Below are 25,227 nucleotides of genomic sequence, written 5' to 3'. Positions count from 1 at the left end.
TTTTTTTAAAAAAAGACACTGAAAAATGTTTAAAATGCGATAATAATATATTAACTTTGCTGTATATTTCAAGAGGTCACCTTGAAAAGAGGTTTGACCTCTTTAAATATACAGCAAAGTTAATCTATTATTATCATCTATGTCACATTTTGAAAATTTTTCAATGTCTCTTTTAAAAATATTTTTGCTGGATTTTGTAATAATATTTTTTTAGAACATTTGTATGAACGTCCCCCTCTGGTACCAGTAGTACCATAAGTCCTTGATCATAAATGTTGTTGGATGTTTATTTAGATGCCTTTAATGTATTTTATTAGGGAAGCCACATAAAAATCAAACTTCTCTTCAAACGTTTCCCAGTACCATCAAAATAAATAAAATTAGATTCATTTTTTGGATCTTATTTATTTAAGGTACTTGTATAGCGCTGTCAATTTATGCAGGGCTTTAAATATATATTATAAATTCACATCAGTCTTTGCCCTCATGGAGCTTACAATCTAAGATCCCTAACTCACATACATACTAGGGCCAATTTTGAGAGGAGTCATCTAACCTACCAGCATGTCTTTGCAATGTGGGAGGAAACTAGAGTACCCGGAGGAAACCCACATAGGCACAGGGAGAACATGCAACTTCAGATAGGGCCGTGATTGAGATACAAACCAGCAACCCTGCGCTGCTAGGCGGAAGTGCTAACCACTTAGCCAATGTGACTAAGAAAGGTGCATATAAATTACAAATTGGTAATTTCTCATTTTCTTAAACCTTTCACAAACTTCTCCATTCCTAGCCAACTTCATCATGGGTTAGTGGAAGGATGCATCTTTGGTGACCCCCCCAAACCTCCCCTGTAAATCTGCAATGGACAGCCCTGTATACAAGCTAAGGCTTGGCATCCAAAATATACAATAAAATCATTCAATGAACTGACTAGGACATGTAGAACTGATAAGGCCACATATACGGTGCAGTTAAGCCTGATGTGACACACCCATCTAATGTTTCAAACCATTTTGGAAGGTACAGCTTTGGGACCCCAAGGTGAAAACTCTAAAATATACACAATACAGAAATCTATCTTTGTATATATATATATTTAAAAAAATCAGCATCATATCTGACTAAAACTGTAATATTCCTAGTATTATTTGTAGTTTAGCAGTTCACTTACAACCATACAGTATATTATATTCTTTGCACATTTCAACTGCAATATTTATTTCTGCCACTAGATGGTAGTTATGAGCTTCCATTAAGGAAGGGTTATTTCAGGGCATGCCTGGATTTATTACATTATATTTGTTTACAATGTTGCAATCTTTCTTCATTTGGCACACAATTTATATATTATGAGGATTTTTACTGTGAATGGTTTAATCTCCTTGTACGTATATAGCATTTTATTATACTGTAGTTGTTTATATAATTGCTATTTTAATATAGTGGAGCACATTTTCATGTTGGTATATTATAAATGTCTTGTTCGTTGCTTATTATATATACTGTTAATAGGAAGCAGAGTAATGCTGATCCATTCTGCTTCTATGGCTTTTCTGGCATCACACCAGAATCAGGATTAGTCAGATTCATCAATGTGTGTGTCTTTTCCGTATAATCAATCTTTGAACAGGCTGATTAGGGTCTGCTTAGGCTGAAATGCCCCTGTGGTCAGCACACATACAGTGGGGACGGAAAGTATTCAGACCCCCTTACATTTTTCACTCTTTGTTATATTGCAGCTGTTTGCTAAAATCATTTTAGTTCATTTTTTTCCTCATTAATGTACACACAGCACCTCATATTGACAGAAAAACACAGAATTGTTGACATTTTTGCAGATTTATTAAAAAAGAAAAACTGAAATATCACACAGTCCTAAGTTTTCAGACCCTTTGCTCAGTATTTAGTAGAAACACCCTTTTGATCTAATACAGCCATGAGTCTTTTTGGGAAAGATGCAACAAGTTTTTCACACCCGGATTTAGGGATCCTCTGCCATTCCTCCTTGCTGATCCTCTCCAGTTCTGTCAGGTTGGATGGTAAACGTTGGTGGACAGCCATTTTTAGGTCTTTCCAGAGAAGCTCAATTGGGTTTAAATCAGGGCCCTGGCTGGGACATTCAAGAACAGTCACGGAGTTGTTGTGAAGCCATTCCTTCATTATTTTAGCTGTGTGCTTAGGGTCATTGTCTTGTTGGAAGGTAAACCTTCGGCCTAGTCTGAGGTCCTGAGCACTCTGGAGGATATCCCTGTACTTGGCCGCATTCATCTTTCCCTCGATTGCAACCAGTCATCCTGTCCCTGCAGCTGAAAAACACCCCCTCAGCATGATGCTGCCACCACCATGCTTCACTGTTGGAACTGTATTGGACAGGTGATGAGCAGTGCCTGGTTTTCTCCACACTTACCACTTAGAATTAAGGCCAAAAAGTTCTATCTTGGTCTCATCAGACCAAAGAATCTTATTTCTCACCACCTTGGAGTCCTTCGGGTGATTTTTAGCAAACTCCATGCAGGCTTTCCTGTTTCTTGCACTGAGGAGAGGCTTCCATCGGGTCACTCTGCCATAAAGCCCCAACTGGTGGAGGGCTGCATCGATGGTTGACTTTCTACAACTTTCTCCCATCTCCCAACTGTATCTCTGGAGCTCAGCCACAGCTCTAGGAATGGTTCTGGTCATCCCAAACGCCTTCCATTTAAGGATTATGGAGGCCACTGTGCTCTTAGGAACCTTAAGTGCAGCAGAATTTTTTTTGTAACCTTGGCTAGATCTGTGCCTTGCCACAATTCTGTCTCTGAGCTCTTCAGGCAGTTCCTTTGACCTCATGATTCTCATTTGCTCTGACATGCACTGTGAGCTGTAAGATCTTATATAGACAGGTGTGTGGCTTTCCTAATCAAGTCCAATCAGTATAATCAAACACAGCTGGACTCAAATGAAGGTGTAGAACCATCTCAAGGATGATCAGAAGCACTGGAGAGCGAGTGACCCTCCGAGGTTGAAGGAATGGATAACTCAGATGGGGAATGTATTGAGTATGGAAAAGTATATTTACCAACACCGAGGCCGGGCGGGACGCTTTGAGAGATTGTGGGGACCATGGCTTGATACTCCCGGGCTGTCGCCCCTGGAGCTGGTTATGGGACGGTTGCTTAGTTAAGATTTTGCCCTGTTTTTGTGGTATCATGATTGACTAATGGGATATTCACTACCTCCTGGGATATGTGACCATGCTATGTAACAGATGTTTTTCTGTGTGAGTTGTTTGACTATGTATTTTTTTTGTGGTTTATGTGATGACCTGTGTATGTTTCTGTGTGTTAATAAAATCCGTTTTGATCAAAAAAAAAAAAAAAGGATGATCAGAAGAAATGGACAGCCACCTGAGTTAAATATATGAGTGTCACAGCAAATGGTCTGAATACTTAGGATCATGTGATATTTCAGTTTTTCTTTTTTAATAAATCTGCAAAAATGTCAACAATTGTGTGTTTTTTTTGTCAATATGGGGTGCTGTATGTACATTGAGGGAAAAAAAAAATGAACTTAAATGATTTTAGCAAATGGCTGCAATATAACAAAGAGTGAAAAATGTAAGGGGGTCTGAATACTTTCCGTCCCCACTGTATATCATTCCCTAGTATCCAGGCCTCTCATGAGATCTTCCATAGCACAAGGGGAGATTTACTAAAAACTGGTGCACACAGAATGTGGTGCTACCAGGGCAGGACTTAGGGTGGTGGGGGCCCTTGGGCTTGAGTCACTTTCGGGCCCTACCTTCTATACATTACCGTATTTATCAGTGTATAACACGTTTAGGAGGGAATTTTAAGGAAAAAAACTTTTAGGAGGGAAGTTTAAGGAAAAAAATCTTACATTTAAATGCCCATCAATGCAGCCTTATCAGTGTCCATCTGCAGCCTCGTCCAGTGTCATTTGCAGCCTTATCAGTGTAGCCTTGTTATTTGCAGCCTTATCAGTGTAGCCTTGTCATTTGCAGCCTTGTCATTGCAGTCTTGAAGTTTAAAAATGCCGCCGCTGAGATACAGAGTCCTGTGTATCTCATGGCTCTCAGGTCCTCTCGGCGGCTCTTGGGTCCTCTCACAGTCCCAAGCGGAGCCGAGAGTAGCCGAGTGTACTTGGCTCACTGTCACACCCAGTCCCTAGGTTATGTCCATCATAGGGCAGGACTGGGCTCACGATTCGATTACAGTTATCTGGTCAACGATTCCATTTTATTCTGCGATGCATCACGATTACCGACGAGCTCCCACTTCCGCTTGGGCCTCCTAGTGTCTTTTTATTAAAAGTCAGAAGTTACACTTTTTTTGTAGCTGTTGACTTTTAATAAACAAAAAATTTACTGGAACTCTGCTTTGAATTAAAAATAACCCCACTCCCTTAAAGTGCACTACAAGGTACAGACATTCACACACGGCTGCTGGGAGGTCAGGAGGGATAACAATCTACAGCTTACAAACAGCCCTGTGAAGTTCCCTGTACCATCTCTGTGCTGACCAGTGGTGGCTGGTGCTCAAAATTTTTGGGGGGGTGCAAACAAACTGAAAAATACTGAACCTCCCCCATCAAACGCAGCCACTGTGCCCTTCAAATGCAGCCACCTGCGCCCTTCAAACGCAGCCACCTGCGCCCATCAAACGCAGCCACCTGTGCCCTTCAAACGCAGCCACCTGCGCCCATCAAACGCAGCCACCTGTGCCCATCAAATGCAGCCAGCGTGAGGTGTAAGTAGAGTACAAACCCATTTGTACTCTACTTACTGTTACATTGCATGATGTGCCCCGCTGTATTTATTAAAAAAAAAAGTATGTGCGTTTTTAAAAAATGTGTCACTATACCGCATTTCACAGTAAATACATCCCGATCATATGTCGTGCCCGGTGTTGTGCTGAGAATGGTTTCCCCGTCGAAATCTGTTCCCCCTGGCTCTCGGCACAGATCGGAACTATATGGAAGGAGTAATAATATTGTACCATATATATGTGTGGATGGAGTAATACATACATATATATATTATATTATGTGTGGATGGAGTAATACACATATACATATATATATATATATATATATATATATATATATATATGGATAGAATAGACTAATAATATTGTACAGGGGATGGTGGAAATGTGATTTGCATTCGGGGTAGAGGAGGAGGAGCTGCAGTGCAGAGGGCTGGACAGGTGGAGTTCCAATCTGAGCCGAGAGCCAGGGGGTACAGATTTCGACGGGGAAACCATTCTCAGCGCAACACCGGCCCGCCTCTCGCCTCTCTCCTCTCAAGTCTCTTGAGTCCTGACATCAGCGGGGAATTCTCAGCCCCGCCCGCTGACTGAAGTTATCATTATCAGAAAAGAGGCGGGCGGGGCTAAGAATTCCCCGCTGACGTCAGGACTCGAGAAGCATGAGAGGAAAGAGGAGGGAGGTGGGAAGGCGAGAGGCGGGAAGACGAGAGGCGGGCCGGGCTCGGCCCGGCACATGATCGGGATTTATTTACTGTGAATTTCGGTATCAAGTGACAATTTTTTTTTTAAAGCAGATACAGCGGGGCACATCATTCACTGTAAGTCAGCATTTATTTAAAAAACTATGCTCGGAGTGCTTTCCTGGGAGGGGCGGGGCAAGTTTTTGTGACGTCACCCGCAATAGATTTTCCGGTCTGTATGCATCGGTGCCGCATCGGGGACACCCGAATCCCAATGCATCGATGCAACGATTAATTTCAGCACCCCTACTGGGCATGACTGTGAGCGGAGCTGAGTAAACTAGGCTATGTATCTCGGTGGGGCCCCCTATTGGACGGGGCCCATGGGCTTGAGCCCATTCAAGCCCAATGGTAAGTCCAGCTCATGTATCTACCGCTCCTGCCCATTGAAAACAATGGGGCAGCGCTGCTATACCGCCAGCAAAACGCCACTGCAGCAACGTTTTGCTGGTGGATTTAACTCTTTTCGGCCGCTAGCGAACCGAATAGCGATGCTAAAACTACGTTAAAGTGGCGTTAACAATAGCGCTGCTTTACTCACTCTAAAACTTTTTTTAGTTTTAGTAAGTCTCCCCCAGTCTGAGTCACCATGTGAGAGCTGCACTGCTGTCCAATTTGCTTCCCTCGGACATTGCCTCACACCTCTCTGCTTACATGTAGAGTCTTTCAACTAGTGATGAGCCAAACTTACCTGCATTCAGTTCAATGTGGTTTTGGCCAAACATCAAAAGTTTGGGTGCCAAATTCAAGCCATCTCGAAGTCAATAGGGTCTGCCCCAAGGGACATATACCAATGCAAAAAAATTTAAAAAATTCAAGAGAGCAATGAATTTAGTATAGCTGAAAGTGCAACATTAAAAATTAAAAATATTCCCAATTTAAAAAAAAAACCTGCTTGGGGGTCCCCTAACTGTGAATTTACACATCTCTACCAAATGTAAAGTAAAATATAGCAAAAGTGACATTTACAAAGGGAAAAAAAGGAGTTTAAAATCATATTGACTCACAGTTCCCTGCAAGCTTCCATTATTAATGGTCTGGTATTTATTTTAAGGGGGGGGGGGGGGCATTGCATTATTTACGAAAACAAAGAAAGCTTTTACTGAAATTGAACAGAAATTTTATATATATATATATATATATATATATATATATAGATAGATAGATAGAAAGATAGATAGATAGATAATAAAATATAATATATATATATACAAAATAAAATAAAAATTAGAATGGGCCCCACCCAAAATCATTATCAAACCCATTAGATCTGGTAAGGATCTTAGGTGGACCCTCGTGCAAAAAATGGGGCCCGCTCCATAATCAAGACCTTCAAATTTGGTATGGATTTTGAGAGGCAACCTGCATTACCCCCTTCTGAACCATACAAGGCCACGTGTCCTCAACATTGGGGGGGGGGGGGGCGCACGTTGAGGACAAGGACCCTGACTGTGATTGTGGGGGTGACTTATCAGAATCTACAGTATAAGGCTGTCTTTAAGATAAGGCAGCCCACAGATATCGGCTTCCCCCCGATGTGAATGAGTAAAGGGTACATAGCACATTGCTTTAATATTTCTATATTCTGATTAGAATTGCCTTACCTGAAATGATTGTATCCCTTTAAAGCCATAAAATCATTATGATATTAGGAGATTTTTTGGTGATGCTAATCAAAGCGGACATCCAGGTAGCAACTTTCAAATCAAGGGACTATTTATGGAACTCGGGGACAATTGGAAACTATGCAAATGAATGTGTACATGTATGTGACAAACAGACACAATGATACTCAATTACCATGCAGTACAGGCAACTGCTGAAAGAACAGTGTCATTTATGTAAGCACATTTTCAGTTATTTTTGAAGGAGGACTAAAATGGTACATGATTATATATAAATAAACAGATTATAAGAAATTATCAATCTACTTAAGTAAAAAAAAATTAATTCAAAATAATCTAAGCAGCACTCCCATCAACTCTACATATTAACATACCTGTAGTTGATTCATATATATTCTCACATAAATCTCATAAAAATTAGAAACACATGAATAAGAATACGTGAAATCAATCGATCGCTGTTGCTAGAAATTACTCAAACAATTCCTATGCTCAGAGTAAAGCAAAAGCTGAGAAGGTGAAAAAGTCCATAAAAGGGCCGTAGTGGGTGACTCCAGTGGGTATAGATGGAAAATAAGTGCACTTCACACAAACTCCTCCACACGGTGCTCCACACTCCCACAGGGGGTTATCTCACTAGAAATTCATATATAATGAGCCTTACTCCAACTGTCATCACAATCACTTCAGATTTGCATTTCCGTCCTCCGGTAATAAACAGAAGATAGTTGTGTGTGTTGAACCCACGCTTCCACTCCAAATTTATACCTCCATTAATCAGCAATAGCAGCAGCACATAGAAAAAAATAGAGTAGATCTTTTTTGTTTCAATTTATTCTTACTCAAAACAGTTTCTTATTTGGCAAATGCAGTAGGCACTTAACATAGCCAATAAGTCGTTACACAGTTAAAATTGCCAAGCACAGCGGATCCCACAGCCAGATAGCATACGGTAATGTCCGCCAGCCCTACTCCACTTGAGTTATCTATTGCACTAATCCAGCAAATACCTGAATCGATATTTAGCTCGCAGCAGGGCTTCTATTCCATAGCTGTGTTTGTCCGGGTCTCAGCGTGCATAGGCATCACTTACGGTCGCCGTGAAGCCTGACCGGTTTCGTCACTACGACTTTGTCAAAGTGATCGATTAATTTCACTTATTCTTATTCATGTGCTTCTAATTTTTATGAGATTTATGTGAGAATATATATGAATCAACTATGTTAATATGTAGAGTTGATGGGAGTGCTGCTTAGATTATTTAGAATTTTTTTTTTTTACTTAAGTAGATTGATAATTTCTTATAATCTGTTTATTTTTTTCTTTTATATTTTAAAGTAGCTGCTGTCTTGGGTGCAAACCAAATATTACTATAATTTTATGTTGAGTGTAAGTTTTGAAACTTTTAGCGCCAAGGTGGGAGAAATAGAGGAAGCGCAATTTTGAGGTTTTCTCCCTTATTGTTTACATGATTAAATATATATATATATATATATATATATATATATATATATATATATATATATATATATATATATATAATCTCATGTACCATTTTAGTCCTCCTTCAAAAATAACTGAAAATGTGCTTACATAAATGACACTGTTCTTTCAGCAGTTATATATATATATATAACAGAAGGGTGTTTTTTTTGCAGAAAAGACATGCAGGGAGGATTTACTAAAACTGGAGTGTGCAAAATCTGGCGTGGCTCTGCATAGAAACCAATCAGCTTCCAGGTTTTAGTGTCAAAGCTTAACTGAACAAGCTGAAGTTAGAAGCTGATTGGCTATCATGCACAGCTGCACCAGATTCTTCAATCCTAGTAAACCTACCCCGCTATATTTCTTCTGCAATAAAACAAACAATCTTACCTGCCTGTGTGCAGTCTTCTTTAGAATGTACAATGAGCTGCCCAGTTTACATTGCACGGTGACTGAGTGTTGGGATAAATGTACTCATGCCCAGAAGTTATACAATTTCTGTGTTCTTTAACCGCTTCGCACCCGCCCTATAGCCGAAAGATGGCTACAGAGCGGACGCTAACTGCCGGGAGGCCGTCCCTGGACGTCCTCCTGTTTACTTAGTTCTGTGCTGGCCGTGTCCCTCGGACACAGCCAGTCACAGATCGCTGTAAACGGCCAATCACAGCGGCAGTTTACAGCGCGATCGGCGTGTCCAATGAGAGATGATCTCATATGTAAACATATGAGATCATCTCTCAGTGCCGCTCTCCCTCCTCACACAGACAGCATGTGAGAAGGGAGAGATGAACGGCTGCAGCGGCCGTAAGTTTAAAAAAAAAAAAAGTGCCACCTGTCCCAGTGCCATCCTCCCCCAGTGCCCTCCTCCCCCAGTGCCCTCCTCCCCCAGTGCTACCTGTTAGTGCCATCTGTCCCCAGTGCCACCTGTTGTCAGTGCCATTTGTCCCCAGTGCCATCTGTCATCAGTGCCACATGTCATCAGTGCCACATAGTGCCATCTGTCATCAGTGCCACGTATCAGTGCCATTTGTCATCAGTGCCACCTGTCAGTGTCACGTGCCATCTGTTGTCAGTGTCACGTGTCATCAATGCCACTTATCAGTGCCATCTGTCAACAGTTTCACGCGTCATCGGTGCCACATATTAGTGCCATCTGTCATCGGTGCCATGTATTAGTGCCACGTATCAGTGCCATTTGTCATCAGTGCCACCTGTCAGTGTCACATACCATCTGTTGTCAGTGGCACGTATAAGTTCCATCTGTCATCAGTGCTACATGTCATCAGTGCCATGTGTCATTGTCCTGGTGCTCCAGGGCCTTCAAAAGTGTAATAGGTAGTCAACAAGTTAGATGTGTAATTTATGCTCCTAGAACACATGATGGCGCTCCCTACATGTTGGGCCTCTCTATGTGGCCAGGCTGTGAAAAGGTCCCACACATGTGGTATTGTAATACTCAGGAGGAGTAGCAGAATTTTTTTGGGGGTGTCATTTGTGGTATACACATGGCACGTGAGAGAAATAACCTATTACAATGACAATTTTGTGGAAAAAAATAAAAAAATCTTAATATTGCAAAGAATTGTGGGAAAAAATTGCAACATCAAAAAGCTCACCATGCCTCTTCCTAAATACCTTGGAATGTCTACTTTCCAAAAAGGGGTCATTTGGGGGGTATTTGTACTTTCCCGGCTTGTTCAGGTCGCAAGAAATGAGATCGGCCACCAGTACATCAGATGTGATCAATTTTGTATGATTCGCACCACAGCTTGTAGACTCTCTAACTTTCACAAAGACCAAATAATATCCACTAATTTGGGTTATTTTTACCAAAGATATGTAGCAGTATAAATTATGGCCAATATTTATGAAGAAAAATTTATAATTTGCATAATTTTGTCACAGAAACAAAGAAAAATCTTTTTTCATTTATAGCGCAAAAAATAAAAACCCCAGAGGTGATCAAATACCACCAAAAGAAAGCTCTATTTGCAGGAAAAAAAGGACAAAAAATTCATTTGGGTACAGTGTTGCATGACTGAGTAATTGTCAAAGTGTGAGAGCACCGAAAGCTGAAAATTGGTCTGGGCAGGAGGGGTGTTTAAGTGCCCAGTAGGCAAGTGGTTAACTGTATTGTGTTTTTATTGAACGGTCACAATTTACAAACTTTCTCTTTTATATTTTATTATGGTAATAAATATTGAGATTTTTAGATTAAAGTGGCTCTTTGTAGCAGAGAAGACATGCATTGTCTCTTCTGCAATTAAATACCTCTACCTCCCTACTTGCAGCATTCCTCGGCATGTAAACTGAGCTGCACACGCATGCGCAGGAGTGATGTCAGCCTGCGCCAGCCAATAACAGCTGAAGACCAGCACCTAGAAGAAGATTCCGGCACCAGGAAGAGAACCGTTGAAGGAAAGGTCCCCTTAGTTCTACTTAAATTATAAGTTCACCTTTTGTAACATGTTACACCCGTATTCAGGTTACATGTTACGAAACAGACCGGCCCCAGCACCTCCCATCTCACATTTAGTTGGGATCTACTCTGTCTCTCAGTTAAAGCTTATCCAAAGCAAAAAACGTAATATATTGAAACTTTTTAGTCCTTAAATGTGGTGGCTGCATTCGTTTACATTTTTCAGGCTAAGAACATTTTTAGCAAGTACAGAAAATGCATGTTAATCTTATCTTATTTTATTAAATAATTTTGTGACCGATTTTTAAACCACACTATAGTACAAATAAAATCACACAACAATTAAACCTTAATTAAAATAGAAATATATTTATTAAATATTCTACTGAAAGGTTACTTCCAGAACATAGGCAATGTTCTCTGGGCATGTAGTGGGTAGAGAATTAAAAAGATACTGATGCTGCTGAGATATGGCTTTTCGCTGTCCAGCGAGGACCCAGAAGACTATTAAATGAGGGAAGAGATACCTGCAGAAAACACAAGTGAAAAATTACATTGAGGAAACCATGAAGACAGAAAACCATACCATACAACACTGTCCATGTCTACTACTATCGGAAATACTGGCTGTATATTTTCTCACTGCAGTATTGATGATTCCAATTCCAGCATCCCTAGCGATCATTGCTTTCCTTTCCTATCTGCATGCTTCTGGTCAGCACATGAACAGATTGGCTCCCTGTGCTGTTTCTTCCTCTCACCCTCCAGCCCTGCTGTGAAGGGGGGCTGCAAGAGGTGGCAGACAATGAGCATTTGGTAAGGTGGATGAGTCTGGCAGCAGCATTAATGATAAATTGAAAAGGTGATAGAGGTAGGCCTATGAGAAGGGAGTTGCAATAGTCAAGGTGAGAGATAACAAGAGCATGAATGAGGAGCTTGGTGGTTCATTAGTTCAAAAGGCACAAATTTTAGAGATGTTACGGAGGTGAAGTCTAAAAGCTTTTGACAGAAATTGGACTTGGGGCTGAAAGGAGAGGTCATAGTCTAGGAATATACCTTGTACCCCCTGGTGTGAGGGCTGATAGTTTTGTTATCGATCTCGATGGAGAAGTCAGGAGAATGGGCACAAGCAGGGGACAGTATTACGAGCTCAGTTTTAGAACATTTTTATTTGGGAAAGTGATGTGATTTCCATGCTGATATGCCAGTTAGAAAGTTAGTGATGCAAAATAAACTGAAGGAGTGGGGTGAGGAGTAGAGATATAGATTTGGGTGCCATCAGCATAGAGATGGTTCTGAAAAACATGGAAGGTGACCAAGAGAGAAGATGTAGATAGAGAAGAGAAGGGGTCCAAGGACAGACCCTTAAAGAAAGAGGAAGTGGCGAGGAGGAGACCGAGTTATAGGTAACACTGAAGGAGTGTTGAGATACATAGATAACCAGGAAAGAGCAGAACCTTGGAGGCCAAGTGAGTGGAGTTTATTGAGGAGGAGCGGGTGGCCAACAGTTTTAAAGGCCATAAAAAGATCTAGTAGTAGGGGTATAGAGCAGTGTCCGTTGCTTTTAGCAGTTAGTAAATCATTAGTGAGTTTTAGTAAGGCAGTTTCTGTGGAGTGCTGCGAGCAAAGACCAGACTGGAAGGAGTCAAAAAGGTTGTGGTCAGTGAGGCAGTTGTAGAGTTATGCCCCGTACACATGATCAGAGTTTTCAATCGGAAAAATCTTGGATGGTTTTTCAGACGGAATTCCGCTCAAGCTTGGCTTGCAAACACACGGTCACATAAAAGTTCTAGTTCAATGCTTCCGAGAATGTGTCGAATTGTTTCCGAGCATGCGTAGGAATTTTACGTGTCGGAATTGCTACAGATGATCAGAACTTTTTCTGTTGGAAAAATAGAGAACCTGCTTGTGTAGGCCAGATACCTGTATAATCCAGGTATTTGCTCCCACTTCCGAGCATAGATCGACGCAGTATCGTGGATATCTATGCTATATCCCGCGCCTCCTGCATCCCCCATAATGGGAGCAATGAGACGGGTCTTCAGTTGTTCAGGTTGGTTGCCAAAAGCTCAACAAACATTACAATCCGATTTTACAATCTCTTTTATTTCCACCAACAACTATGTAGTGCAAAGGCTTGCCTTATGGGTAGCAAACTGGCTTGAGAGTTTAGGAGATTGTACAGACAGATTGTAGAGTGTGTAGTGAGCATAATAAGGAAGCAAATCTGTGCTTCATGTTGGTGGGGTCCAGCTTCCATCCTGCAAACAGAACAGTGACCTCACTAGATGCATCATTAGGCTGATTTTTCCCAGTCCACTAATTAACCTGAATAAGAGACCGATGGGGACTCCATTATTTGCTCATCTCTAGTAACAATCTACCAAAACGTTTTTTATATTTTGCATACACAACCCAGGAAAGTGCCTTTTTTTTTTTTTTTAACATGCACCTAAGGAACCATTAGTCTATTCACCTATTAGGTATTTCCACCTGCAAAAAGACTCAATACAAGGATATATGAAAACAATCCCATATCAATTTCCCTCCCTCCCTCATATCTCACCATAGTTGCTTTTGCACTGCTTTAGGGCCTCGCTAAATCCCTCACACAGGATCAGGTCGTCATTATTGCTAGCACAGTTCAAGAATTCCTTCAATTCATAATGGCAGGGGCCATAAGTAGACTGTGGCTGCTGGGCGTAGGTGGGGGGCTTTGGTGCCACCGCCGCCTCCTATGGGAAAAAACAACAAAAGAATGAACTTTATAACAGTAAATAACTAACTGCCTCAAACAACATGGAAGGCACTGTCCAATGAAGAGGCTGTAATAAGAAAAAAGACTGAAGTATTAAAACCCTCTGCATTTTAAATGGAATACATTGATCACAATAAAATAAATAAACATTCACCAGTAAACTATTAAAATTCTTACTCCAGCATTTGCAGCTTACAACCTTCAATGCTGCTGACTCCTGCTCTCTTAGGCTCAATTCACATCTATGCATGTTGCTTTTGAGCGTTTTTGCAGTGCTTTTTGCGGTGCTTGTCGTGTTTTTACTGCGATTTTGCCATGTTTTGCATTTTTTTTTTTTTTTTTTTTTTTTTAACACTGTGGTTGCTTAGCAACCAGATATATACAGTGAAAAAAATGAAAAACGCAAAATTGCGGTAAAAAAGCGGTACTTGCATTTTTGATGCAGGTCCATTGACTTCTATTTGATGCAAAACGCTGCATTTTGTATGAAAAAAAGTGCCTGACCCTTTCCAAAAACGCAGAGGCACAAAAATGCATTGATGTGAACATGTTCCGTAGGAACCCATGTTAAAAAATTTCACTGCATTTCTGCAAAATGCATCAAAAAACGCGTTAGTGTGAATCAAGCCTAAGTGCTGCTTTCCTGAACTTTCTGCCTTCACAGGACAGTGCAATCTCCAGCTAGTCAGCTTTTATTTATATATGTAACACTTTTATCCCTAAAAGAACAAAACTGTTGCTGAAAAAAGCGTACACACGATCAGAATTTTGGTTGGAAAAAGCTCTGATTTTGCGCACCAGAATTTGTACAGACGATCAGAATTTCCAATCTGAACTTTTTCCGAGCGAAAAATTGAGAACCTGCTCTCAATCTTTTGCTGGCTGAAATTCCGCCAGCAAAAGTCCGATGGAGCATACACACTGTCGCATTTTCCGACCAAAAGCTCTCAGCGGACTTTTGCTGGCCGAATTTCAGATCGTGTGTATGGGGCATAAGTTGGAGTTTAGCTTCAATTTGTTAGTGTATCTAAATCTGTTAGTAAAACACTACCGAATCCCACAGGATGACAAAGCTACTCTCCAAAGGCAGCCCCCTGTGCTCATTCCTCCAGAGTGGAGGCACTCTAATACAGGAGGTGTGTTAGGCCTCATGCACACGAGACGCAGTTAAACGCGCGTTCAGATGCAGTTGGACAGTTTTTTCAACTGCCCCTGAACTCATTCAATGTTATCCTATGTGTCCATGCACACAGTCTCGTTTTTTTCCGTTTTTATGCAGTTGCGTTTAGTCTCGTTTTTCCAGAAGCAAAAAAATGCGTTCAGAAACAAAAATTTCCACGTTTCAGACGCAAAACGCGGCAAAACGCGGTAAAACGCGGCAAAACGCCGCTACCGCGTTTAGCCGCGTTTGCGTTTATATGCGTTTTTAAAGGTGACCTTTTTTTTTACATTAAAAATCTCAAAAATGATTGCAAATGATGAAAAACCATTAGAAAAATATTTTAAACAATTGCAAGTGGACAATCCACAACTTGTGGCAAGTGACATGGCAGGTGGCAAGTGACGTGGCAAGTGGACAATCCACAACTTGTGGCAAGTGACATGGCAGGTGGCAAGTGATGTGGCAAGTGGACAATCCACAACTTGTGGCAAGTGACGTGGCAGGTGAAGTGGCAAGTGACGTGGAAAGTGGACGATCCACAACTTGTGGCAGGTGACGTGGCAAGTGACCTGGCAGGTGACGCGGCAAGTGACCTGGCAGGTGACATGGCAAGTGGAAAATCAACAACTTGTGGCAGGTGACTGGCATGTGACGTGGCAAGTGGACAATCCATAACTTGTGGCAGGTGACGTGGCAAGTGACGTGGCAAGTGGACAATCCACTTGTGGCAGGGGACGTGGCAAGTGACGTGGCAAGTGAACAATCCACTTGTGGCAGGGGATGTGGCAAGTGACGTGGCGAGTGGACAATCCACAACTTGTGTCAGGTGACGTGGCAAGTGGACAATCCACAACTTGTGGCAGGTGATGTGGCAAGTGATGTGGCAAGTGGACAATCCACTTGTGGCAGGTGACGTGGCAGGGGACGTGGCAAGTGGACAATCCACAACTTGTGGCAGGTGATGTGGCAAGTGATGTGGCAAGTGGACAATCCACTTGTGGCAGGTGACGTGGCAGGGGACATGGCAAGGGACGTGGCAAGGGACGTGGCAAGGGACGTGGCAAGGGACGTGGCAAGTGGACAATCCACAACTTGTGGCAGGTGACGTGGCAGGTGATGTGGCAAGTGATGTGGCAGCTGACGTGGCAAGTGACGTGGCAAGTGGACAATCCACTTGTGGCAGGTGACGTGGCAGGGGACGTGGCAAGTGGACAATCCACAACTTGTGGCAGGTGATGTGGCAAGTGATGTGGCAAGTGGACAATCCACTTGTGGCAGGTGACGTGGCAGGGGACATGGCAAGGGACGTGGCAAGGGACGTGGCAAGTGGACAATCCACAACTTGTGGCAGGTGACGTGGCAGGTGATGTGGCAAGTGACGTGGCAGCTGACGTGGCAAGTGACGTGGCAAGTGGACAATCCACATCTTGTGGCAAGTGACGTGGCAGCTGACGTGGCAAGTGACGTGGCAAGTGGACAATCCAAAACTTGTGGCAGGTGACGTGGCAAGTGACGTGGCAGGTGACGTGGCAAGTGACCTGGCAAGTGGACAATCCACATCTCGTGGCAAGTGACATGGCAGGTGATGTGGCAAGTGACGTGGCAAGTGGACAATCCACAACTTGTGGCAGGTGACGTGGCAGGTGATGTGGCAAGTGATGTGGCAGGTGATGTGACAAGTGGACAATTCACATCTTGTGGCAAGTGACGTGGCAGCTGACGTGGCAAGTGACGTGGCAAGTGACGTGGCAAGTGGACAATCCAAAACTTGTGGCAGGTGACGTGGCAAGTGACGTGACAGGTGACGTGGCAAGTGGACAATCCACAGCTTGTGGCAAGTGACATGGCAGGTGGCAAGTGATGTGGAAAGTGGACAATCCACAACTTGTGACAGGTGACGTGGCAAGTGATGTGGCAGGTGATGTGGCAAGTCACGTGGCAAGTGGAAATCCACAACTTGTGGCAGGTGATGTGGCTGGTGACGTGGCAAGTGGACAATCCACAACTTGTGGCAGGTGGCATGGCAGGTGACATGGAAAGTGGACAATCCACATCTTGTGGCAAGTGACGTGGCAGGTGATGTGGCAAGTGACGTGGCAAGTGGACAATCCACAACTTGTGGCAGGTGATGTGGCAAGTGACGTGGCAGGTGATGTGGACAATCCCTAACTTGTGGCAGGTGACGTGGCAAGTGGACAATCCACAACTTGTGGCAGGTGACGTGGCAGGTGACGTGGCAAGTGGACAATCCACAACTTGTGGCAGGTGACGTGGCAAGTGACGTGGCAGGTGATGTGGCAAGTGACGTGGCAAGTAGACAATCCACAACTTGTGGCAGGTGATGTGGCAAGTGACGTGGCAGGTGATGTGGCAAGTCACGTGGCAAGTGGACAATCCACAACTTGTGGCAGGTGATGTGGCTGGTGACGTGGCAAGTGGACAATCCACAGCTTGTGGCAGGTGGCATGGCAGATGACGTGGAAAGTGGACAATCCACATCTCGTGGCAAGTGACGTGGCAGGTGATGTGGCAAGTGACGTGGCAAGTGGACAATCCACAACTTGTGGCAGGTGATGTGGCAAGTGGACAATCCCCAACTTGTGGCAAGTGACGTGGCAAGTGGACAATCCAAAACTTGTGGCAGGTGACGTGGCAAGTGACGTGGCAGGTGATGTGGCAAGTCACGTGGCAAGTGGACAATCCACAACTTGTGGCAGGTGACGTGGCAAGTGACGTGGCAGGTGATGTGGCAAGTGACGTGGCAAGTAGACAATCCACAACTTGTGGCAAGTGACGTGGCAGGTGATGTGGCAAGTCACGTGGCAAGTGGACAATCCACAACTTGTGGCAGGTGATGTGGCTGGTGACATGGCAAGTGGACAATCCACAGCTTGTGGCAGGTGGCATGGCAGATGACGTGGAAAGTGGACAATCCACATCTCGTGGCAAGTGATGTGGCAGGTGATGTGGCAAGTGACGTGGCAAGTGGACAATCCACAACTTGTGGCAGGTGATGTGGCAAGTGGACAATCCCCAACTTGTGGCAAGTGACGTGGCAAGTGGACAATCCAAAACTTGTGGCAGGTGACGTGGCAAGTGACGTGGCAGGTGATGTGGCAAGTCACGTGGCAAGTGGACAATCCACAACTTGTGGCAGGTGACGTGGCAGTTGGACAATCCACAACTTGTGGCAGATGACATGGCAAGTGACGTGGCAGGTGATGTGGCAAGTCACGTGGCAAGTGGACAATCCACAACTTGTGGCAGGTGCCGTGGCAAGTGACACGCTAAATACAAGTACACTGCAGCTCTCACAGCTGCTGCTACTCACTCTGGTCTCACAAAATTGCTGAAATAGTTAATTTTTGAGCTGGGGAGGGTCTATGATGTTAGCTTAACTAAACGCTTCTAGACGCAAACGCGGTAAAACGCCGCTAAATCGCGGTAAAAATCGCGGCAAAACGCGCGTTTCTAAACGCCGGTTTCAACATGTGTCCAGCAGCGTTTGCATCTGCGTCTCGTGTGCATGAAGCCTTACTGGCCAGATCATCAGGTGAAAATAGAGCGAAGAAAAAGCCTAAAAAAACTAACAAAAACAAATGCAACCACCACATTTAATGATTGGTAAGCTGCAATATATGACATTTTTGGTTATGTTTAAATACTGCTTTAAGAGGTAAGAACACTTTAAAAAGACCAGAAAATGACATTTCCACAATGCCTGTTGAATCTGCCAGAATTAGAGTTATGGGTGGCCCTGTTGTTACTTAGACTGACAAACGCTTATTTAAAAAAAAAAAAAAAATAATAATAATAATAAAAATAAAAAATAAAAAAATAAATAAAAATAAAAAATCGACTGATCTGGGTGGAAAATTATTGGCTAAACAGGGGCCGTGTCCTAAAAAGGTAAAATCCCTGTTTGGGTATTCAGGCATCCACAGCTGGCTGAATACAAAAGCCGGCAGTGCAGATGCCTCCTCCATTCATGCTGTTTAGCGTGGATGGAACACTATTGATTTTACAAATCTAAATGTGTATGGCTACTTCTACCATAAAAAAACAAACAGAATCTTGCGAGCTACCATGTGAAAATCCAAATGATAATTAGAGATGATTAAAGGACAGCTGCTAGCATCGATCACGTCCCATATGCTCGTGCCAAAAAGTTTTATACCAATATATCTGCGCTATCCAAATGTAATCATTCGGTAACCGTACTAAAGCCTAAGATTACTGGTTGCAGTTAAATAGTGGTGGTGAGATATTCTATTCCTATATAAAAAATCCAGTGAATATAATAATGCAATCTTATGTGATCATGAACAATTAAAAATGACAATCCTATGCAATCCTCCCAATGACAACCTGTGTAGCATACACACCTCTATATACACATGTAGCATTAATATGCAATAGAGAAATTTTCAACCCTGTGCGATAATTGCAGTGACAACCTGTCATTTACATTAATCTATATAAAAGCGCATCAATATACAATAATCAATATAGAAATAAAAGTGACTCGTGTTTAAAGTGCTCTTATACCAAACTAAGTCATGCATTAATCTGTGTCCATAAAATCGCAGCATAAAGTCCACTCATAACTACTCCATTCATCTGGTGCTCATTGCAGATGCTTCTATCGTGGCAGTGATTGATATTCAATAAAAGAAATCACCATGTCTAATACTAAACACTGAGAACAACAAACATGATGTCTAACAAGTGTCAGAAAGAAAAGCCTCTTTATTGCCCATAGCAAATAACCAACAGTACCAACGCTGCTTATAAAATAAATAGAAAATATCTACCAACCAACACTTTTTATATACTTTATGGAAAGCTACAAAATCCGTCACATAGTACTACACACACTGTACATATAAGTGAAGGTTTACTCGAGGGAGGACACAAAGTCCTTGGGGAGACATGTGACTGCCAAGGCAAGCATTCTACACACATTATAACACAGTCCTTACGTGTCACCCACAATGGGACAGAGGAATGGAGAAAATAGGAACACTTAAAGATGACCCCCCCCTGATAACTAAAACTCCTTCCTTGCACTGGGGCTGCCCCCACATTACAAGGGTTAAGGTCCCCTAGACAGAAATAAGCAGGTCACTCTTGCAGTACGGGGGGAGGGGCCGTTTATACTACCTATAGTTCAGCTTTAAAGTGGAATTCCCGCTTGAGGCTGCCTTCACACTAGTGTGACTTGTCATGCGACTTTGGACACAAAGTCGCATGACAAGTTGCAGCCCATTGATTTCAATGGTGCCCGTTCCAATCAATGTGACTTTGAACAAATACAGCTTTCTTTTGGTGGTATTTGATCATCTCTCCGGTATTTTTGCTATAATAAATGTCCTCAATTTTTGTTAAAAAAAAAAAAAAAAAAAAGCAAATTTTTTTCTCAGTTCAGACCAATATTTATTCTTCTACATATTTTTGGTAATAAAAATCGCAATAAGTGTATATTGATTGGTTTGCGCAGAAGTTAGCGTCTACAAAATAGGGGATAGATTTATTATTATTATTTTTTATTAGTAATGGCGGTGATCTGCGATTTTTATCAGGACTGCGACATTATAGCAGACACTTTTGACAAATTTTTGGGACAAATTGACAATTATACAGCGATCAGTGCTATAAAAATGCACTGATTAGTGTATAAATGCCACTGCCAGGGAGGGGGGTTAACACAGGGGGGGATCAAAGGGTTAACTGTGTTAACGAGTGTGTCTTCTAACTGTGGGGGGAGGAGACTGACTATAGGAGATGTCAGATCGTGGTTCCCAGCTAATAGGAACTCAGTTTTAAGAATAGTTAAGCTGTATAGCACATATCATGGACACATTGGGGGTTATTTACATAAGGCAAATCCACTTTGCACTGAAAGTGCACTTGGAAGTGCAGTCGCTCTAAATCTAAGGGGTAGATCTGAAATGAGGGGAAGCTCTGCTGATTTTATCATCCAATCATGTGCAAGCTAAAATGCTGTTTTTTATTTTCCTTGCATGTCTCCCTCAGATCTACAGCGACTGCACTTCCAAGTGCACTTGCAGTGCAAAGTGGATTTTCCTTTAGTAAAAAACCCCCATTGATCTCTTTTGTCAAAAGAAAATATGCATCCACTTGTTGAGGACCCATGACCAGACTCAGATTTCAGGACCAAACAATCCCCACGTTTCCTTACACATGGCCTATAATCAGAAGTATCATCACACTGTACATACAATTAGGTATTACTGACCTGTACAGCAGGCTTTGCTGGCTCCGAGCTCCCTCCACTGAAAGCACCAGTAAGGGCTCCACCAAGAACGTGTCCCACCGCGGAGCCCACAGCTACTCCAGCTGCTGTAGTAGCCATCTGAGCCATCAGCCCGGGCCCCTGAGACGGAGCTGGAGCTGCGGACACAGCCGAGGGCGGTGGGTGTGCTGGAGCCGGTGCATGAGAAGGTGCTGGGCTGTTCAGAGAAAACAAAAAAAATATATATTACTATAGTCTTTTATTGGATTAAATCTGTACCTTTCATACACTGGGTTTAGAAAAGGATTACCCCCCTTAAAAATAATCAAATTTTTGTTGCTTTGCAGCCTGAAATTAAAGAGGAAGTAAACCCTGATGAGTTTACTTCCTCTTTCATTCCCTGCAAAGGCAAAGCATAATGGACTACTATGCATCGCATAGTAGCCCATTATGTGTCACTTACCTGACACAGGAGCCAGCGAAGTCACCGCTGTCCCCTGTAGTCCGCCGCATCCATCTTGTTGGTGGGGTCTCGCAGCTCCGCCGCTGTCATTCGGCGAAGCCGCGATGACGTCACTCCCGCGCATGCGCACGGGAGCCGACACGCGCGGCAGCTCCATCGCTGGGAATGCCGCGCTCAGTGCGCCGCTGTCTACGGCGCATGCGCCGTAGACAGCGGTGCCCGTTTTCGGGCAAATATCTCCTAAGCCATATAGGTTTAGGAGATATTGCTTGGACCTACAGGTAAGCCTTAATCTAGGCTTACCTGTAGGTCAAAGTGGTTTGTAAGGGTTTACAACCACTTTAAGACAGGCACAGTTTTTGTTTTATCCAGCTGTATTTACTAGTGGAACATATAACATCTAAGTGAAAGATATAACACCAACATGTCAGAATAAAAATAAAATTAAAAAAACAGAATCACTGTGTTGGAAAAAGGATCACCCCCTTTGTGTTAGTATTTTGTTGAACCACCCTTTGCTTTAAATTCCAGCCTTTAGTCTGTTGGCATATGTCTCTACTAACTTTGCACATCTAGTGGTGACTGTTTGTGGACTGCAGTGGTCATTTATGGGTACCGGGCAGCTGATCTGAATTTTTTTTTTAGCTGGCTCCTAAATTCAAAGCAAATTTGTCAAGGTATGCCTTTAGTAATATACCATTCCTCCTGGTTAGAGTTCAGCTTTAAAACCATCTGCTACGACACTAGTAATTGCTCTTACAAACTAGGCTGTATACTTATAGAAGCTTTTAAAAGTATTCATTTTGCCACTAGCAAACGTTCAAACAGTGGGCATTGATCATACTGTAGTAGCTGTGCATGCCAACAAATCAGCTTTTAGCTTCAACTTGTTCAGTTAAGTTTGAAAAAGAAAGGTAAAAGCCGATTGGTTGCCATGTATATCTGCTCCAGATCCTGTCTGCTCCAGTATGATAAATTCCCCAACGTGTATTTTGTTTGGGGAAACTGGTGTCTGTGGGAAGTTCTACCTGTGACCTTCAATACTTGTGACCTAAGCAGACACTACTCAGTTCTAAAAGCACCACTCAACAAATCACTGTGTTCAATGGATACTTCTAAAGCCTGTATAAAGCACAAGATCACAGTAACAAAGCTTGAGCGTTTTAAATACCACTGCTGGACTTTTGGAACATATCAAGGGATCCAAGGTTTATGTTTGATTTGGATGTAGGTTAATCATTGATTCGGCCTCTATCGTCCAATTACTGAATAGGTTGATTTGAAAATGACCAGTAATTTAGCAAATCTCCATCAATAGTTGTAATAGATGTAAAACGTATATCACACTATTAGTAAAAAGTGTACTTATATCCCCAAAAATCTGGACTCCCACACCTAACCTGATCAGAGAGCGCTATCTCTTTAGTATGGCAATCCATTCACATTGTCCTTGGGGGGCTTCCTAACCCCCCACCCCACTGCTTTTTTTTTTTCCTCCTTTTTTTCTAGCTGAATCACCATTCAAGTTTTTTTTTTTTTATTTCACCACCCATTAATCCCTGAAAATGCTGAGAAACCCTCTGAGGTATTTCTAAACATAGAACAGTCAGCTGTTTGGTCCCTGTAGTCCCCAATCTGTCCTACAGATCACAGTCAGCCATAAAGTCCCTGTATTTCCCTCTCAGTCCTACAGATCACAGTCAGTTATATAGTCCCTGCGTTCCCCAGTCAGTCCTACAGATCACAGTCAGTTATATAGTCCCTGCGTTCCCCAGTCTGTCCTACAGATCACAGTCAGTTATATAGTCCCTGTATTCCCCAGTGAGTCCTACAGATTGCAGTCAGTTATATAGTCCCTATATTCTCCGGTCAGTCCTACAGATCACAGTCAGTTATGTAGTCCCTGTGTTCCCCAGTCAGTCATGCAGTCCCTCTGTATCCCAGTCAGTCCCACAGATCACAGTTATATAGTCCCTGTGTTCCCCAGTCAGACCCACAGATCAAGTCAGTCATGCAGTCCCTGTGTTCCCCAATGTGTCCCCTTGTTGTGGTGACATTGTCCCTGTGACCTTGTGATGTCCTCTCCAAGGAGAATGGTAGATCAGATCTTACCTGGCAGCTTGGCGAGAAGAGACACTGCGACCACCTCGGGGCATGATGACCTCTGCTGGGACTCACACTAGCTCTGGGTCACACTGATAGCTGTCAGCACTCCTCTTACAACGCTGATTTCCAGAAGCCTCCAGTGGGCGACTGCTGATGACGTCAGAACCTGCAAGTGCCCTATCTCTGGAATAGGAGCAGACTGCACCAGGATTAGCTGTGCTGAGCTAGGGTTATGTTAGATCAAGGCAAGCTGGGATAAAATCATCACTGTGCCAGCTTGTACAGTGCTTTTTTTTTTTTTTTAGAACTATACAAAATACTTCTTATGGTTTTTTTAAATTAAATGTAACCAGTACCAGCCCACAATACCTCCAGGCTGTGATTAGCAATTACTCAGCAATGCAACACTGAACCCAAATAGATGTTATATAATTTCTGAGACAGATACAGATTTATTTAGGTCAGTTTAGTTGTTTTACTGTAAAAAAAAAAGTCCAAGCATTGTAATAAAAAAAAAATTCTATACCTAATGGTGCACCAGGTACATTATTGTACAGGTCATGCACAGAGGGAGGAGGGGAAGGGGCTAATATATAGAGGTCACATACAGTGGCAGCATGGAGGTGAAGGGGTTAAAGTGGATGTCAACTCTCACATATACCCAGTGAAGTGAACAGCCTCAGATGATACACAGGGATCAAACAAATCCTCCTACATAAGTTTGACATCCATATCTGCTGTATTCAGCTTTGTACACCTCTTCCAAAGTGCAGATCATGTTAAAAATCTTAATTCATCTATCATCAGCACATAGGGAATGGTGGAGAGACTGCACTCACACTGTGTGAGAGCTGATTGGAGGAAAGGGACACACATAGGCAGAGGAACAAAGAAACTTGCAGAGCTGCGGTCTGAATAGACAAGCTCTCTGCTTATCTCCCTCTACAGCCCCATACACTCTATCAGATTTTCTGTTGATTTTTGTCTTCAGATTTACCAAAACCATGTAGTGCAAGGGCCTGCTTGATTGCATACAAAACTCCTAAGGTTTGACCTCATATCATATGGTTTTTGGTAAATCTGAAGACAAAAATCAGCAGAAAATCTGAAAAAAAAGGAGGAATTACAAGATTTGGAAGAGGTTGGGAACAAGAAGTACTTTTTGAGTTCAGAATACAGACTTGAATATCATTTTTTTTATTTCATTAAAAGTTTAGTGTCATTTTGAGATTAACCATTATTGACTGTTCCTGTATGTGAGTTATCAATCTCACCTTTTTTTAACAGAGCAACAGAGAGAAACTACACTTAGATCTTTGGAGAGAGATAAGTAAACACTACAGATATATGTGCATAGTTCAAATTTCATAAATAGGGTTTACATCCACTTTAATGTGAATTTAAGGAAAGTATTATACAGGTTACATACATAGATAGCAGGGAG

The 25,227-nt window shown here is 42.5% G+C and overlaps 1 protein-coding gene across 1 annotated transcript; it reads right to left on the bottom strand.

The window, feature by feature from the left end:
• Positions 1-11,387: 11,387 nt before the first annotated feature.
• Positions 11,388-23,946, bottom strand: CHCHD10 (coiled-coil-helix-coiled-coil-helix domain containing 10). The gene is made up of 4 exons (XM_077461593.1): positions 23,790-23,946; positions 21,218-21,431; positions 13,605-13,773; positions 11,388-11,565 (listed from the first exon to the last, which is right to left on the bottom strand). Exons 1-4 carry the CDS (start codon positions 23,831-23,833, stop codon positions 11,546-11,548), a joined length of 447 nt encoding a protein of 148 aa, XP_077317719.1. The 5' UTR covers positions 23,834-23,946; the 3' UTR covers positions 11,388-11,545.
• Positions 23,947-25,227: the final 1,281 nt, after the last annotated feature.

Source organism: Lithobates pipiens, unplaced genomic scaffold (genome assembly GCF_037356315.1).
Source record: "Lithobates pipiens isolate NorthernLeopardFrog02 unplaced genomic scaffold, aLitPip1_a1.2 Scaffold_3, whole genome shotgun sequence".
Lineage (NCBI taxonomy): Eukaryota > Metazoa > Chordata > Amphibia > Anura > Ranidae > Lithobates > Lithobates pipiens.
Note: the sequence above shows the minus strand (reverse complement) of the source record. Positions and strands in the feature narration are given on the sequence as shown.